This window comes from Prunus persica, chromosome G2 (genome assembly GCF_000346465.2).
Source record: "Prunus persica cultivar Lovell chromosome G2, Prunus_persica_NCBIv2, whole genome shotgun sequence".
Lineage (NCBI taxonomy): Eukaryota > Viridiplantae > Streptophyta > Magnoliopsida > Rosales > Rosaceae > Prunus > Prunus persica.
The window spans coordinates 1,039,265-1,055,558 of record NC_034010.1 but is presented as its reverse complement, the minus strand read 5'-3'; the positions used below and the strand labels follow the sequence as shown (position 1 = coordinate 1,055,558).

Sequence of the window (16,294 nt, the reverse complement as noted above, 5' to 3'; positions counted from 1 at the left end):
AAAAGGGTAAGATATCGACACCTCAAAGTACCAGATTGAATGTATCATAAAAAGTTTTGTAAGTTTGTAGCAATCGTTATCTCTACTGGTGCGTTGAAATGAGAAATCAAAGAAGATCATCTGATAAGCATGACATCATCTCTTTGTTCGTTGGTTTTTGGATGGATGGCATAGAGAAGATCGTCTGATAAACATGACATCATTTTGGCTTTTGGTTCTTGGGTGGTTTATCGAATTTTGCAAAGGTATGCATGCATTGCAAAAACTGTAACTAAAATTGCAACTGAGAAAATGTTTGAGAAATATATTTGCTTGCGGATAGGTGGCAATGAGGGTAAAAAAGAAAGCCCATGATACCACACATCCTAAGGTGAAATCCCGTTGCAATTAAGTTTTTCTCCGATCCAAATAGCGACAGCCTTGCGTGAGAGAATTATCTGATCTGAGACATGCATCTTCCCATGATTTTGATGCAATGTTGAGGTGTTGAATGCAATAACATGCATCTTAAGCTTCGTTTGCACGGAGGCATTCAAAATAAATTATTTGAAAGAAGAAAACAAAGCGAGAATCGTTTTGCAGAAAATCTTTCCAAAAGGAAGCACGGAAGGATTCATCAAAATCTTGTTTTAGAATTCAAAGAAACTAAAACAGACTAAAAACAGTTTGTGGAAAAGCCAAGAAGCTTAAAACTTTCTGTTCACTACGGATTTGCATAAACCAGCATTTGTTGTATAATGAGATTATGCTAATTTCGGAATCAATTATTTGCTAGACCAACCAAATTGTTCTGGGAGTACAACAATTTGACATCATTGAAGGAAAAAAGATGTATTTGACTTTCATAAAGTAGAAAAAAGCCAGAACAAAAACACACATAAATAACCTGCAAATCATATGAATGAAACTCCAAGATAAGTGGCATTTTCCACCACTCAATAATCTGGTTTTATGGGAACAAAACTCAATCCCATTGTAAAAATCGGTTTGGGATTAACTCCCCTATAACTGAATTATTTTAAGGAAAATTTTGCCGAAACAAGTTCTTCAAACTCAAAAAGATTTTCATCACCATCTAATAATGCTATCTGGCTTGGGAGGAACTACATTCTTAGGCACCACCAGATCCATACTTCTTCCCGAACACGACCAGCTGTAGCTTATCATAACCAGAAAGGACACCAGCACCAGCAATGGCACGGAGGATGTTGGCACCAGCACCCTTAAAGAGAGACTTGGCACCCTCATTCTTCAAGATCTGCTTGAAGGCATCCAGGGAGCTCTTGTACTTGACAGCTTCACCGGAGGTCATCATCATTCTTCTGCGAACAGTGTCAATTGGGTAGGAAGCAAGACCAGCACCATTGGTGATGAGCCAACCAAGGGCAAAGCTGGCGAAGAAACTATCCTGTAGTTTTTAAAACAAACAAAAAAGCGAAACGTCAAAAAGTTGAAAGCAAAGGGTTTTACATTCATATTGCAGTTCATAAGGTCAATAACGCCAATCCAAACAATTATAGGGAAAGACAACTTAACCTTGACTCAATTAATTGAAAATAGACAAGGGCTAAGGTCAACAAATTGCACCATTGTGACATATGATCCTTTTGGAACCAACAAAACAATAAATGCTTTATAGGACTATTTCTAATGCTTAACAACTGACACCAAGCAAAACAAGGGGAAGCCAAAAATAACAAGCAGAACAATAGACAAATCATACAACAATATGCCAAAAGACTTCTAATTTTGAGAAATAAAATAATGACTAATATAAGAAAATTTGTGCCATAAGTATGCAGATAAAATATATGATAATTACGCAAAAAGCAACGAAAAATATCTTAATTCATTCAACAAGCCACATTAGTAAATGCAACCCTATCATAAGACCATATAACCATGAACCAAGAGGTTATGAATCAGAGTAGTCCACTAACCTGCAAACCTCCAGTCAGGACCACAGGCTTCAATGAATCATACAATCCAAAGTAGAGACCACGGTACACAATAATACCAACACAAGATATGTTGAATCCACGGTAAAGACCAGCAAGGCCATCAGATTTTAATGTCTTCCTGTAGACATCAACAAGACCATTGAATTGTCTTTCTCCTCCCTTCTTTGCAGCTTTAGCATCATTAGCCAAACGGGTACGAGCATAATCCAAAGAGTACACAAAGAGAAGGGAAGAAGCACCAGCTGCACCTCCTGATGCCAAGTTACCAGCGAACCATTTCCAGTAACCATCCCTGTCTTTCTTGAAGTTGAATAGCCTCTTAAAGTAATCCTTGAATGCAAAGTTCAAGGCCTGTAATAAATTCCAAGATATTTTAGCAAACGTTCATATGAATAGAAAAAATTCAAGAAAATAACTTTAAAACAGATAACATTGCGAACCTGTGTAGGGAAGTAACGGATGACATTGGCAGTGTTCCCTCTCCACAATGAACCAAACCCCTCTTCCTTGATTGTCCTGCCAAAGCAGTCACCAATGCCCTTGTAGGGTTCAGACAACCGACCAGTTTTGATCATTTCATCCTGGTTCTGAATCAAAAGTTTAACACGCTCAATTGGAGCAGCAGCAGTTTTAGATACAGCAGCAGAGACTCCACCCATAAGAAAATCAATAAGAAAGTGGCCTTTCTCTGCAGGGGCTTGGACAAAGATTGGGGATGCAGTTGATGGAACCAAAGATAGATCAGTTGTAGCTCTGCATGCTGGCATAAAGGGATACTGCAATGCAGCATTAGAGTAGTTCCCATATGCACGCCTTTGGTACATCCCCGGTCTTTGGAAGCCACTATCGTATCCCTGAATAGATTGCTGAAGGAGCTGGCCGGCTACCTTCTGAACAACAGAAGGGTGTTGAACCTGATCAACCATTGTGACTTAGCCTACAAGAATGTGCATAAACAATGTTAAAAACAGAAACCACCCAGAGAAAGAAAAATAATAAACTTTCCTGAACCAAGTAAAATATAATTTCAAGAAAGAACAACACTATTTGTTCAAAACTTAACTGCCATAAAACATTGTATAAAAGCATCAAATCACACCAAACAAACAGCTATAAAATCAATCATTCTTTCATAGAGACAGATACCAAAAGAGGACGAGCCTTTGATTACTGGATGATCTCAAAGGGTAGGAGATAAGATAGTTAAAACCATATACGTACTTATAAAATAATATATTCCATAATCTGTCTAATGATCTTCGTACTTTTTTCTGTTACAGATGTAGACAACATTATGATGTCATTAAAGAAAGAAAAAATCATCAGCACTTCAGATATAGCACATAGCTTCATGAAGTGGAGGAGCTAAACATGCTCCAACCATCAAGTAAAGAAATACTGAAATATCAACTCGATTAATTTGCCAAACTTGAAACTGATATGATGATCTCTTTTTCTCTATATAACGAAAATAAAGTTCTAACGAAAATGTATGTGATAATAAATATGAAAAACAAAACAACTATATTAGCTGGTATTCACAAATTGTTGCATTACTTTTAGAAATATACTCAAGCAATACAAATCCAATACAAAATAACATAAACTGAATGGGAATCCACTTTTGGTTTTGAACATCAACAAAATTACCAATTTCAAATATCCAATCCATTAACCTAGAAGATCACATCAATCCAATTTGACAGTATACACAAAAAACAAAACCCATATCATCTAAAAATGACTTCAGTAGACAAAGGATCCGACTAAACAAATTAACTACTTTGAGTGTTAGCATTTAGCATCAAAACCAATCATTTCCTTGCTAACGCGGTAGCAACTTACTGATTGGAAATTGAATTCACATACACACAAATTAGTTTAAGCGCAATTGTGCAATTATAAAAACTAGTTGCTTAAAGCTCAAAACACCAAAAATTCCCAATCAAAAATCGCGAATTAATCTGAGATCATTGGACCAAGAGTAAAAACCCGGAATAAAATTATTATTTTATAATTGCAACACGATATTATCACTCACGCTCTTCGGGCCGAAATCCAAACTAAATTTAAATTTGAAATTTAGTGAAATATAAAAACAAAAAGTTTGAAAATGACCAAAACAGACCAGATCTTAATGGATCCAGATCTGTAATCAACAAATAAGCAACTAGAATGAAAATGAAAACAAGTCTACCACATAAATGGCACTTAAAAACTCAGATCTGAGAAAGATGAACAGAAATGAAACATTAAAAGCATACAAATCCAGTAGATCAGATTTCACTACAACAGGTAGCAAATGCAGAAAAACAGAAACAAAACAATCAGATCTTGAAACTACAGAAACGATACTATAATTTACCTTTGAAATGAAAAAGAACACAGATCTGAAAGAGGAAAAAAATACGGAGATATAGAGTAGTTTCAGATCTAAAAATAACTAGCAGATATTTTCATTGAATTTCGTATACCTTTGGAGGAAATGAGAAGCGATTGATGGCTGCGGGGGACTCCGCTTTGAGCTCTACGCAGAAATGCTCAAAGACAGAGACTGTGTGTGGAGGAGACGAGTTTTTGGGAGCAGCAAAGCTACCCTTTTATTGGCTGACCGCTGACCTTTCCAAAGAGAACAAGTGTTGTATGGCTGAAATCACAGCCGTTAACGTTTGGATCTGACGGTTCATATTTCACATCTTTGAATCATATCTTAGTCAAAGTAGACGTCGCCGTAACGACTATGTAATGTTGTGGTGGGTTAGCCCAACTTGGGAAATGTATTGGGCTAGGCTCAAAAAATTGAATAGTTTTGATATATATGCTTGTGCCCTAAACCCAAAAAGTATATTGAACTTTTTCTTTTTTCCTTTCGGGTGTAGAAAAGGGTGTGGGAAAAATTCTCTACCACTCGAGCTACAAGTCTCGTTGATCTTCATCTTTAAGTTAGGCACATGCTCGCCGTTGTACGATCTAATTACCTTTGGTAATAAAAACAATCACTACGACCACTATGTTAAAATTTTCCTCTCCAAAAGCTATTGAACGATTTGGCTATGCTCCATGTGAAAGAACCATGAGAAGGAAATGATGAAAGAAAAATGAGTTCATCTTCCATTGATCAGCCACTCAATATATATACAAGATTTTATCTATGCGACTTGATACACAAGACTTTTAAGTCTTGGAGTGCAAGACAAGTTTACATATATAATACACAAGCTTTGAAGACAGTTTAGCCCATTTAAAGAAAACCCAATCAGCCCACATCTCTATTTAAGTCCTTTCTTATAATTTCTTTTGTTTAAAAAAAAAAAAAAAGGTTATAAACTGGGCTATTTAGTACCGCCAATTAAAATGGGCTGACCCAGATTTTTCAACCACAAAAGTGAAGCCATCATCATAGGAAACATGCCACCCCCTTTCTGGTACCCCAATTTCATTTCAGTAATTCTCTGTGTCTCTCACAAGAATAGAACATTTTTCATGGCGCTGGCTCTGGGTATTCCTCAAAGTTTCTTATGCAGGACATCAAATGGCTCAAAGATGAAGCTGTGCTCAAATATTAGCGACGGCAAAACAAGCACATCCCAAACCCAAACGAAGAAGCGGTGCTTGAGGTGCAACACCCTCTACACAGACAAAGACAATTCCCCTACCGCTTGCTCCTTTCACGGCCACACCACTGGTAATATACATATCACAAATTCACATGCTTCGCCTTTTGATTTCTTCCCCCACATGCTCATTGGGACCATGTGAGGCCTACTAAAAGTATATTTCCTTATGATTGAATGATATCGATAATAACAGTAAACTTGTTCGCCAAATAATGTGTCACGACTCTTGTTAGAAATAAATGAGATTCAGAGTAAACTTGTAATTGAATAAGCACATTAAAATGATAATTGGTTTTGGATTGTGTAGGAGAGAAGGGATTATTTGCAATGGCCCCACCACACCAAGGGATTGATGGAGAGTGGAGTGATAGGTCTGGAGTGATTGTGTACAGATGGAATGAGAAGAGCAAGAGACCAAACACTGGAAGTGGGAATTGGAAGAAGAGATGGAGCTGTTGTCAAGAGTATGATGAAAATGCCACACCTTGTCAAAGGGGATGCCATGTTTCCTATGATGATGGCTTCACTTTGTATTAATTAGCCACAATTCAATTGCTTCAAATAATTAATGTATCATCACTTGTTAATTTAGAGTATGTTATATGGTTCACAAATGCCCATATCAATCTGATTTTGTAATTTCTTTTTTGCACTCAACTTTGCTTTGATGGATGTGATCAGATTCCATTGAAATTTGAAATAATTCTCTGTTTTGGTTAACTTGAAGTCCATCAAAACTACATTGGCATTCAACCAATTGTTCATCATTTTGCTAGTTCAATTTGGACACTTCAGAAAACGAAAGTCATTCAAAATAAGGGGCATTGTACGAGAAATCAAATCATACATAAATGATAGAAGCCTCGAACACAAGTATAATGCCTTGAGGTGTTCAAAAATGGTTGAAGTAGACGAATATGATTAACAGGGAGTTTCTCATATATGCAGAAGCTAAGCTATATATGTAAGCCTCACATAACTCATAGCACTTACATTTACAAATCTTATTTCCAAATTCTAACAACCACCCATCCACATAAATTCTGAAAAGATTTACTTCAAATTCCTTTGGCTCTTTTCCCCCAACTCCAGCACTTATAAAATTACAGGTGGGTTCAGAAGTCTTTTTATTTCATAACTGAAATCTATATTGTATTTCAAATGTGCACAGCAGAACCACATTGTTAGAAGAAAAAGAAGGCATCAACGCAAACTAGAAGGAGCCAATAGTTTTAAAAGACTCATGAACATGCTTCAACATGTCATGGTCACGGTTCCACTCAGGCGTAGGCGCATTCACAAAATGAGCATAGAGCTTGTTCTGTGCACAAGTCACTGAAATCAAACTATGAGCAGCAACGCCGTCGATTTCATACACGTAGTAAACTTGTCCCTTCTCGTCCTTCTTCTCCTCCGACGTCACATTGTCCGCGCTAGCTAGCAAGTCCTGCAAGTTCACATCTGATAAAGCCAAATTGTTCAGTACCAAGTCCTTTGGTGCTAGTTGCCTGAACCCAGAAAGGAACGTCAAGTACTCTTTCTCTGACTTCTTCTTCGGGTTATAAAATTCGCTATCAGTTCCATTTGTACCTGTTCATCAACAAATAGTAACCGAGTCACATTTTTTTTCTATTTAAATTCAGAGTCTCATAACATAATATTTATTTATAATTAAGCATCGCAACAAATGTATATAGTAGCGTATATATGTATATATGTACCCTTTTCGACTTTCGATACCAAACGCTCTTTCCAACCATCTGGCACGTCATAGACATACTCGGCGGAGTCTTTCCTGTTAGAGTTGCCACCGTAGCCGCCATAGTTGGCGGCGCTGGCGGCAGTGCCGTAGTAGACTTGGTAAGTTGTTGCTGCTGTGGAGTCTGCTAATGAGGGTGGAGTGGCGGTTAGGATGGCGGCGGTGGCGGCGGTGGCTGTTAATGTGGTGGTTAAGGTAGTTAGGAGTGGTTTGGAGGGTGGGATGGGGAGGTGGGATTTGGATGGTGGTGGAGTTTGAGGTGGTTTTGGAGAAGTGATGGTGGTATTGGGGGTGTTGGTGGTGGTGGTGGAGAAGAAGGTGGAGGGGGAGAACATGGTAGCCATGGGATGGGATTGGATAGAGGGGTGTGGTTCTTTCCTTGTCTTTCTTATCTTTGATTTAAGATTTTCCTTATCCTATGTGGTGGGAAAAAGTTGGGGTATTTGGCCATTGACCAATCATGCAAACCGCAAGATGGACCCTTCAGGATGGATGGACTACTTATCAATGTTTATTATTCATGAACTAATTCTTGATATGGGAGGGGTTTTTTTTTTTCTTCTTTTTTTCCATAATATTTGAAGATGTCTAGATTCTCCTATATAAGAAGACTTCGTTTGGTGGCTCGCTATGTACTCTATTTCAATTGAATTTGACCAATGTCTGGTGCAATTTGTTTGTTGAACTTATAATGGTTGGAATTGAACTTATTAAAATGGATAAGAATTCAACATATTACAAGTCCTATTATGATGAATAAGACTCATAAAAACTAGATTGGGCTAAATTTCAATTCAATTTAGGTCGAGCCACTAAATAAGGCTGAAAAGTTGTTTATTTTTATTTTTTAGTACAACTTACAAGTGATAGTCATGAGGGTTTGAACTTGAGACCTCTAGTCTGCAAATCAAGCTCCTTTTTCACAAGCTGAAAAGTTTTATACATGAAGTGTGTGCTCCGAAAGTTAATACAATATAAGTTTGTATATTGTTCGCAAGAAAAATACTTAGGAAACCATATTATTGTACATTGTATAATAACTGTTGAGGCTCAAAAAATCCAAAGTTTGTCCAAATTTATTTTCGGCCCAGTACAACACCAAGCGAAAAATCCTTATTTAAGCAACATGCCACGCTACAAGCTTAAGTGGGCCCAAGCCAAGCGAATGTCTGGGGCTTGCTGAGCGGGTTGTGGTATGGATGGTTACGAGTATTCATAAGGCCCATTGATGGTCCAAGGAGTGGAAGTTTTGGGCTACTTGGGAGCATCAAAACTCAAGCCCATTCCTTGAGCCCAAACATATGGGTAAGCATGAGAGAAAACCTAGTGGCCCAATAGCTTAGGAAAATATCCAATGACTTGCAAACACTTGGAGAAATCCCACATCAGCCAAAATATCCAGCACCTTAAGCAAACTCACAGGCCGCTGTAAACAAAATACCAATAGCCCAGCCCAGCATCGTGGAAAATATCCAGCATATCTGTCAAAACCATCAAAACCAAGCAAACCCATGTGTTGATCACCTTTTTTGACTAGCACCCTTACCCATTTTTTCCTCTTCAAGCTTTGGTAAGAAAACAAAAAACAAAAGTGGGTGGCTCCTCACCCACATGGAGAAGTCCAGCTGCCTGAGGACCTTGGAACTCCAAAAAGCTTCATGCCTACATGCTTAGGCTAGGGAAGTTTCACCAAATAAGATGGAATGGAAGAAAGTGAAGGAAAATGTGAGAGGGTGGCTTGATAAAATTAAGGTTTTCAGTGCCTATAAAAGGAGCCAATTTCTACCCAGCAAAGACAACTCACTTAGGTCGCTGCAAGCCTCCCAAAAACAGTGAGAATTCATCGAAGGCAAGCATCCCCTCTGGAACCTTTCAATTTCATGCTTTGTTCTTCCATATTCCTTCTTTCTCTCTTTCAAAACCCACATCTAGAGAAAGCAAGCATCATTTTTCATCTCTGGAACCCTTCGATTTCAAGCATTGTTCTTCCATTGCTTCCCATTTTCTCTTATGTCAAATCACCTAGGAACTTGACGAAGCTTTCGTCAAGCTGCTGGAAATATGCTAAAGCCACCTATGCTTTCATCTTCTTCCTCTCTTTCCATAAACACGCATCCAGAGAGCAATCAAACTCTCTCTTCCCCTTACTTCGAGCATCTGTTTCTCATAGGAAACCCAAGCATTCTCTCTCTCTCATGCTAAACTCATGAATGCTCAACTCCCATGTCATAAGCTTTGCATGCCAAGCTAAGAATTTATCTGTAAGCGACTGCTTCTCATAGGAAACCCAAGCCTTCTCTCTCTCTCATGCTAAACTCATGAATGCTCAGCTCCCATGCCACAAGCTTCTCATGCCAAGCCAAGAATTTATCTGTAAGTGACTGTTGATTTCATTGGTGAAGAAGACCAAAGTGTTTCATAAGGCTCAGCTACCCTTTCGAAACACTCTTGGGGCTTGATCCTTGAACTCAGACACAGGGGCAGCTTCACCTGTTTCTCTTTTTCGGCAGCCTAAGCTCATTCGTCAGGCTGTTGGAATAAAAAGACCCCTACATAAATTGGCAACTATGCTGGGGATTAGGCCACTATCTTCACCAATACCTCCAATCAGAAGCAATAAACTAGAGAAAAGAAAGAGATAAGAACATTCCCTCTTTCTTTCTTTTTTTTCCTTTTGTTGGCTATCTACTTTGCAGAACAAACATGATATAGATTACTCACATGCTCCCTTTATTTGTGTCTTAGATCTCCATTCTCAAGCAAAACCAAATCTTGTACGAGGACTGGGGGCCTAGGCAAATTCATCATTCATGCCATTAAGCTAACTACACATGCAAACTCCAAAATACTTGGGGGCTTCATGCCAAGCAAATTTGTAAAAAAAAAAAAAAAAGAGTCAAGCATAGGCATCTCAGAGTTTCTCATGTTAAACCAAGCTATACCTCAGTTCCAAGAGCTGTGTGAACATTATTCACATCCTCATAGCAAGTCCAAGCTATATCATTCTAAGCCAAGTTAAATTCTTCCAGCTCCTACTCTACAAGCAAAGAATTTCTGGCACTTGCCTTATTTCAAATCTTCTTAGCCCTTTCCTTATTTCAAACATCATGCCAGTGTATATGCTCTTTAACCCCCCAAAGCTCAATTTATCCTTGCAACAATTCAACAAACTCATTTGTCAAGCATTTGACAAATTCACAGGGCGTAATACCAATCCACATGCCAAGAAATTTCATTTCATTCAAGCATTCCAAGCAACTCAGGCATTTCAAGCAAATTGAATATCTCATGCCCTTGCGACGAAGCCATACAATATCATGCTCTCACGACAATATTACTCAAGATCATGCTCTAGCAATGCCCAGATCAGCACTCAATTCCAAGAGAAAGGACATGCTAAATTCTCAAACAAAAGCAACATGCCAAGAAAAACTTATACACAAGTTTTTCAACCATTCTAGCTGAAACCTCCCACATTTAGAAAATCACTAGAAATCAAGTTTACAACCAACAACTCCCAAACTTTCCAGATTCGAGAACTAGACATATCAAGCTTCATTTTCCCAAAATTTCATTGAATTTAGAGCTAGGAAAGCATGTCAAACAGATTCCTGAAACAGCCCATACAGCAGGAACTGCACAGCTCCAGCAGCTTAACCCTTACTTTGAAATTCCATTGAAAATTCATTTTTGCTTCAAGTGACGCAAAACCAATTCCAACATAACCATTGAGAAGTCCATTTTCATGTCTCAAAAGCTCCAACTCAGATGCGAAAAGAAACATTTCAAAAGTTCAAAAAATAGCCAGCAAGCTACTTTGAGATATTTTGACAAACACTTGGCATGCATTACCCAAGTGAGCTCGTATGACTCTTGTTTATCACCAAACTAGAATCTTAAACCAGAAGCTCAACCTCAAAATTCGACTTACAGTTCACAAATGCTGGGAAATACAGAGGAACTCAAGCATTCACGTATAGAAAACAAGCATGCAACAAAGGCATCCACATCAATCCAAGAACATGCTTCAGAAAAATGAAGGTAGAGAACACTACAATGGTTGGATGATCTTCGATTTTGGATATGTTATAAATAACATAATTTCGAGCAAATTTTGTGAAGCAAATGCAATCATCCAAGCATAATAAGTTAAAGACACATGCAGAAGCAGAATCTGCAGAAACTCACCAGCCATGGATGAACACAGAAGTTGCAGACCAAGTTTGAGGTATCAAAAAAATTCAAAGAATTCTACAAATTTTACAGGCTATAGTACTCGAGTAGATGAACAACTTTCATCAAGGAAGTTTTCTGATCCGAGCTTCCGAAATATGACTTATGTACTAATGCACAATACCCACGGGTTTGAGTCTTGAAGAAGAAGAAAAAAAAAACCAGAAAATAATTCATGCCAAGCCAAGTCACGTTCTTCAGGCACATGCCCTATTCCATGTCAAACAAAACATTTTTCAACACCTGCTCTATTTCAAACATCCTTCCAGCACATGCCTTACTTCAAATACCCTTCCAGCACATGCCCTATTTCAAGCATTCTTCCAATATCTAGCCATCATGTCGCGTGCTATCACCTTTATTGAGGTTTTGTCTGCCAAATTCAAGTGTTCTGGGGCTGGTGCTGTAAACTCAATACAAGATACAAGCAAGCATACACTCCAATGCTAAGCATCAAGCCAAAATCAAGCGTACATGCTGATGCCAAGCATCCAAGCATACAAGCAAAAATCAAGCATACATGCCAATGCCAATCATCCAAGCATACAAGCCAAAATCAAGAATACACGCCAATGCCAAGCATCAAGCCAAAATCAAGCATACTTGCCAATACCAAATATACACGTCGAAACCAAGCGTGCAAGCCAATATCAAGCATACAAGTCAATGCAACTCTTGCAAATCACAACCATGCAAAATCAAGCCTCTCTAGTCACTCAAGCAAATAAATCATGCAAGCTAAGTTATTTTGAGCTAATCCATCAAGCACTTTCTTCTCTGTTATGCCATAAAATAGGCCAACTCACTCTAGTAAGTGACCTCCAAAATTACAGTGTCTAGGAAAGTTCTTCAAGGCAACACCCTCGGTGTTTAAGAAGGATTGGGTTTTAAGTGGGACCATTGCGACCCCTCCAACCTTCCTAGAAAAGACCTGGCTGTAATTTCAGAGACACTTAACTGGTCATCCTTGAGTTGCTCCTAAACCCATGTCATGCCATGCCATGCCACTGCAATTTAGTGATATACCCAAAATAGAGGCTGAAATTATAAAAAAACCTTACATGAAATACACTTTAGAAATATACCCAAAAATCATTTACTACATATAAAATGAGTGTTGAATTTCCTATAAATTACATGACTGCCACTAACTAACTTAAAAAAAGCCCAATACAAAAAACCCAAAACAAGCCCAACCTAGATTTTTTTTAAAATTAAAAATTAAAAAAAACAAAAACCAAGGGCATGCCCCTACGACCCTTCCTTCTCCATCGAACCTCTGGAAACCATGTCATAGAAGTACATTGTTAATACCATTTCATAGGAAAACATTGTTAATACAATTTCATACAAAAACATCGTTAATACCATTTCATACCCAAAAAAAAAAAAAAAATTTTTAATACCATTTCTTACAAAAAGATATTGTTAATACCATTTCATACAAATAGAACATTGTTAATACCATTTCATACAAAAATATTTTTAATACCATTTCTTACAAAAAGATATTGTTAATACCATTTCATACAAATAGAACATTGTTAATACCATTTCATACAATAAACCATTGTTAATACCATTTCATAGAAATACATTGTTAATACCATGTCATAGACGTACATTGTTAATATCATGTCATAGAAGTACATTGTTAATACAATTTCATAAAAAACATTTTTACTACCATTTTATAGAAAACATTGTTAATACAATTTCATAAAAAACATTGTTACTACTATTTCATAGAAAACATTGTTAATACCACTTCATACAAAAAAACTCAAAAAAAAACCAGCAAGACATCCGATATCCTGTGCAGAAACCACCTCCAATTGTCCATAGTTTCATCAGAAATAATCGCAAAGGCAAAAGGAAATACATCTACAAGAAAAAAAAAAGTACACTGTTAATACTATGTCATAGAAGTATACTGTTGATACTATGTCATAGAACTATTTGAAAGTGTTACCTTCATTACCTCAGTGATAGTCAATGGTATCATGATGTGAATGGCCGGGCAATGGCTATGGGCACCTTCTTTCACTTGAGATTAAAGTTGATCAATATCACAAAATTTTAACCACAGCTCAAACCAAAACACAAGATCAAATTCATAACCAAACCGAATCTAAAATCAAACCAAATTATAAACAACAAAAAATTAAAATCACAATTCAAAACTCAAATGAATATCAAATACAAATTACCTTAGTGACCTAAACCGAATCGTCATCGAGACGCTATCCCCACCGCCTTCACGATGATTGCCACCTTAGTAGCCAACGCCGTTAGATCCGTAGCCAACGCCACCATATCCTCCACAGCTTTAACCTCCATTACCACCACCACCATCGCCGCTTCCACCAGATTGGGCCTCATTGACGGTGATGTTACGACCGTCGATGTTCTAGCCGTTTATGCCTTCGATCGTGTCCCTTATGGCCTTCTCGTGGTTGAAAGTGACGAAGCCGAAGCCCCTAGACCTCTCGGTCTCACGGTCGTTGATGATCTTCGATTTGATGATCTCACCGAATAGAGAAAAGGCCTTTGCAACGCATCATTGTCGATGGAGGAAAGAGTCGGCCTCATGGATCAGGACCCGAGTCTACCTCCTGAGTTGTAAAACGACCTTGCATATGACTAAGATGCGAGAGATTGAGCTATGAGATCTGGAAATAGCTGCAAGATCTGTGAGAAAGCAAGTGAGAGATCCAGAAAGCAATGAAAATTAGAGTTACGGCTCCGACGGTGAGGTTAGTTAAATTGGCAGCTCATCGATTTCTCACAAACCAGCTCCGAGATTTTGAAGGAGCAATCGTCGATTATTTTAATTGAGCCTTGGAGCTGGGTTTATTTTGGGCAAAAGGGCAAAACAATAATTCAACATTGCTATTGAATTTAAAAAATCGACAGATGTCGATTTTTGGGTTTATTTTGGGTGTGTTTCTATACTTTAAATAGTATAGGGTATATTTATAGTTTCATGTCTAGGAATGGGTATTTCACTAATTTTGTAAATTGATTATTCGGACCATTTCAATAGACATTCATGGCCTCAATAATCAAGGGGGCAAATGTTGAGGCCCAAAAATCCAAGATTGGGTCCAAATTTATTTTCGGCCCAGTACAACACCAAGCGAAAAATCCTTATTTAAGCAATATGCCACACTACAAGCTTAAGTGGGCCCAAGCCAGGCGAATGTCTGGGGCTTGCTGAGCGGGTTGTGTTATGGATGGTTACGAGTATTCACGAAGTCATTGATGGTCCAAGAAGTGGAAGTTTTGGGCTACTTGGGAGCACCAAAACTCAAGCCCATTCCTTGAGCCCAAACATATGGGTAAGCATGAGAGAAAACCTAGTGGCCCAATAGCTTAGGAAAATATCTAATGGCTTGCAAACACTTGGAGAAATCCCACATCAGCCAAAATATCCAGCACCTTGATCAAATAGGCTTTTTCTAGCAGCCTGAGCAAACTCACAGGCCGCTGGAAACAAAATACCAATAGCCCAGCCCAGCATCGTGGAAAATATTCAGCATATCTGTCAAAACCATCAAAACCAAGCAAACCCATGTGCTGATCACCTTTTTTGACTAGCACCCTTCCCTATTTTTTCCTCTTTAAGCTTTGGTAAGAAAACAAGAAACAAAAGTGGGTGGCTCCTCACCCACATGGAGAAGTCCAGCTGCCTGAGGATCTTGGAACTCCAAAAAGATTCATGCCTACATGCTCAGGCTAGGGAAGTTTCACCAAATAAGATGGAATTGAAGAAAGTGAAGGAAAAGGTGAGATGGTGGCTTGATAAAATTAAGGTTTTCAGTGCCTATAAAAGAAGCCACTTTCTACCCAGCAAAGACAACTCACCTGGGTCGCTGCAAGCCTCCCAAAAACCGTGAGAATTCATCGAAGGCAAGCATCCCCTCTGGAACCCTTCAATTTCATGCTTTGTTCTGCCATCTTACTTCTTTCTCTCTTTCAAAACCCACATCCAGAGAGAGCAAGCATCATCTTTCATCTCTGGAACCCTTCGATTTCAAGCATTGTTTTTCCATTACTTCCCATTTTCTCTTATGTCAAATCACCCAGGAGCTTGACGAAGCTTTTGTCAAGCTGCTAGAAATATGCTAAAGCCACCCATGCTTCCATCTTCTTCCTCTCTCCATAAACAAGCATCCAGAGAGCAATCAAACTCTCTCTTCCCCTTACTTCGAGCATCTGTTTCTCATAGGAAACCCAAGCCTTCTCTCTCTCTCTCTCTCTCTCTCTCTCTCTCTCATGCTAAACTCATGAATGCTCAGCTCCCATGCCACAAGTTTCTCATGTCAAGCCAAGAATTTATCTGTAAGCGACTGTTGGTTTCATTGGCGAAGAAGACCAAAATGTTTCATAAGGCTCAGCTACCCTTTCAAAACACTCTTAGGGCTTGATCATTGAACTCAGACACAGGAGCAGCTTCATCTGTTTCTCTTTTTTGGCAGCCCAAACTCATTCGTCAGGCTGTTGGAATAAAAAGACCCCTATAGTATTTTTAAAATATATTGATAAGCTACACATCTATTTAAAATGTTGTATTTATTTATTTGTCGAAAATTCTAAACATTGCTTTGCTTTACTCCCCTTTCAAAGTAAATTTAGGTTTTAAAATGAAGAATTGAACTTATATACCTTTGCTTTGATTATAGCGTGAACCCATGGAGAATACGTGTGGTTTAAGTCGCATA

The 16,294-nt window shown here is 38.3% G+C and overlaps 3 protein-coding genes across 3 annotated transcripts; 1 reads left to right on the top strand and 2 right to left on the bottom strand.

The window, feature by feature from the left end:
- Positions 758-4,662, bottom strand: LOC18784812 (ADP,ATP carrier protein 1, mitochondrial). Its single transcript, XM_007218063.2, has 4 exons — positions 4,436-4,662; positions 2,402-2,898; positions 1,941-2,312; positions 758-1,408 (listed from the first exon to the last, which is right to left on the bottom strand). The coding sequence occupies exons 2-4, from the start codon at positions 2,885-2,887 to the stop codon at positions 1,112-1,114; spliced, it is 1,155 nt and encodes a 384-aa protein (XP_007218125.1). The 5' UTR covers positions 2,888-2,898; positions 4,436-4,662; the 3' UTR covers positions 758-1,111.
- Positions 4,919-6,205, top strand: LOC18784739. Its single transcript, XM_007219221.2, has 2 exons — positions 4,919-5,646; positions 5,886-6,205. The coding sequence occupies exons 1-2, from the start codon at positions 5,370-5,372 to the stop codon at positions 6,113-6,115; spliced, it is 507 nt and encodes a 168-aa protein (XP_007219283.2). The 5' UTR covers positions 4,919-5,369; the 3' UTR covers positions 6,116-6,205.
- LOC18785832 (thylakoid lumenal 19 kDa protein, chloroplastic) lies at positions 6,468-8,015 on the bottom strand. Its single transcript, XM_007218786.2, has 2 exons — positions 7,300-8,015; positions 6,468-7,168 (listed from the first exon to the last, which is right to left on the bottom strand). Exons 1-2 carry the CDS (start codon positions 7,679-7,681, stop codon positions 6,792-6,794), a joined length of 759 nt encoding a protein of 252 aa, XP_007218848.1. The 5' UTR covers positions 7,682-8,015; the 3' UTR covers positions 6,468-6,791.